Source organism: Halichoerus grypus, chromosome 9, assembly GCF_964656455.1.
Source record: "Halichoerus grypus chromosome 9, mHalGry1.hap1.1, whole genome shotgun sequence".
Lineage (NCBI taxonomy): Eukaryota > Metazoa > Chordata > Mammalia > Carnivora > Phocidae > Halichoerus > Halichoerus grypus.
Genome location: NC_135720.1, coordinates 144,507,432 through 144,508,992, shown reverse-complemented (window position 1 = coordinate 144,508,992; position 1,561 = coordinate 144,507,432). Strand labels below are relative to the sequence as shown.

The following is a 1,561-nucleotide window of genomic DNA, read 5'->3' as shown; positions in this document are numbered from 1 at the left end:
TCACGATAGAGTGATGCTTATGTCATACATTTAAGAAGGACAACTCCCCAAAATACATCCCACTCTTAAATTATATCATTAACTACATGGATTTATTAGCTTTTCAAGTACATAGAACTATAGGTGTCATGACTTATTAAGTTCTTTCAATGATTTACAATTCAGTGTGATTGGGTTTACCATATTATTGTTAGATCACTCTGGTTATGAGTAAACACAAAGAAGGAAATATTGGGCAATTAACACAGGGAAATATTAATAGAGGTGTTCTAAATGGGAGAGAGCACACAAACAACTGAATTTGGGACACTCATGGCAAACTACAAAGATTTTTATTTTTACCTGGGGTAGACACTATTTATTATTACCCTGGTTTGTCTCCTAGACTTTCCTAAGGAGCCATGGACACAAACAATGGAAGTTCCACTATGGATTTCATCCTGCTGGGGTTTTCTGATCAGCCCCAATTAGAACACATCATCTCTGGGGTTGTCTTCATCTTCTATATTGTGACTCTGGTGGGAAACACAACCATCATTCTTGTATCTTATCTAGACACCCAGCTCCATACTCCCATGTATTTCTTCTTATCCAATTTGTCTTTTTTGGACCTCTGCTATGCAACTAGCATTATCCCCCAGATGCTGGTAAATCTATGGGGTCCAACAAAGTCTATTACCTATGGAGGGTGTGTGCTCCAATTCTTCTTTGCCCTCGACCTGGGATCCACAGAATGTCTTCTCCTGGCTGTGATGGCCTATGACCGCTATGCTGCTGTCTGTCAACCTCTTCACTACACAGTAATAATGCACCCTCAGCTTTGCCAGAAGATGGTGCTCACCGCCTGGTTAGGTGGCCTTGGCAGCACCTTAACTATTTGCTCCTTGACTTTGAAGTTACCCAGGTGTGGGCACCGGGAAGTGGATAATTTTTTCTGTGAGATGCCAGCATTGATCAAGATGGCTTGTGTCTACTCAAAAGTAATTGAGATCACTGTCTTTGCTCTTGGAGTGATATTTCTTCTAGCACCTATATCGCTAATTCTCATTTCATACGGAATTATCACTCAAGCTGTCGTGAGGATCAAGTCAAAGGCAAGGTGGCGTAAGGTCCTTAATACATGTGGTTCCCACCTCACAGTAGTAACTCTGTTTTATGGAACAATCATTTACATGTACATGAAGCCACAGAATAGCACATCCCAAGATAAGGGGAAGTTCCTTTCTCTCTTTTACACAATCATCACACCCACCCTTAACCCTCTAATCTACACTTTAAGAAACAAAGATGTAAAGACTGCAGTAAAGAGAATACTGTGTGTAGAAAAAAGGTCAGCAAAGTCATGAGTTACATGGAAGACAGCTAAAAAAATATTGACCTTTACCAACAAAAGATGAATGGATTCATTTATGCAAAGAGCATTTAATCGGTGTTTATCATGTACCAAGAATTGTACTAGGCACTGGCTTTGTAAATGGGTAGAAAGAAGATAGAAATTATAAGATAAAGATACAGATACATAAAAAAAAGAAACTTCAATTCATACACTTAAAAAACTTCA

The 1,561-nt window shown here is 39.0% G+C and overlaps 1 protein-coding gene across 1 annotated transcript; it reads left to right on the top strand.

Annotated features, from left to right (window-relative positions):
* Window positions 1–401: 401 nt before the first annotated feature.
* On the top strand, window positions 402–1,346 carry LOC118553516 (olfactory receptor 2W1-like). Its single transcript, XM_036120546.1, has one exon. The coding sequence runs from the start codon at window positions 402–404 to the stop codon at window positions 1,344–1,346; it is 945 nt and encodes a 314-aa protein (XP_035976439.1).
* Window positions 1,347–1,561: the final 215 nt, after the last annotated feature.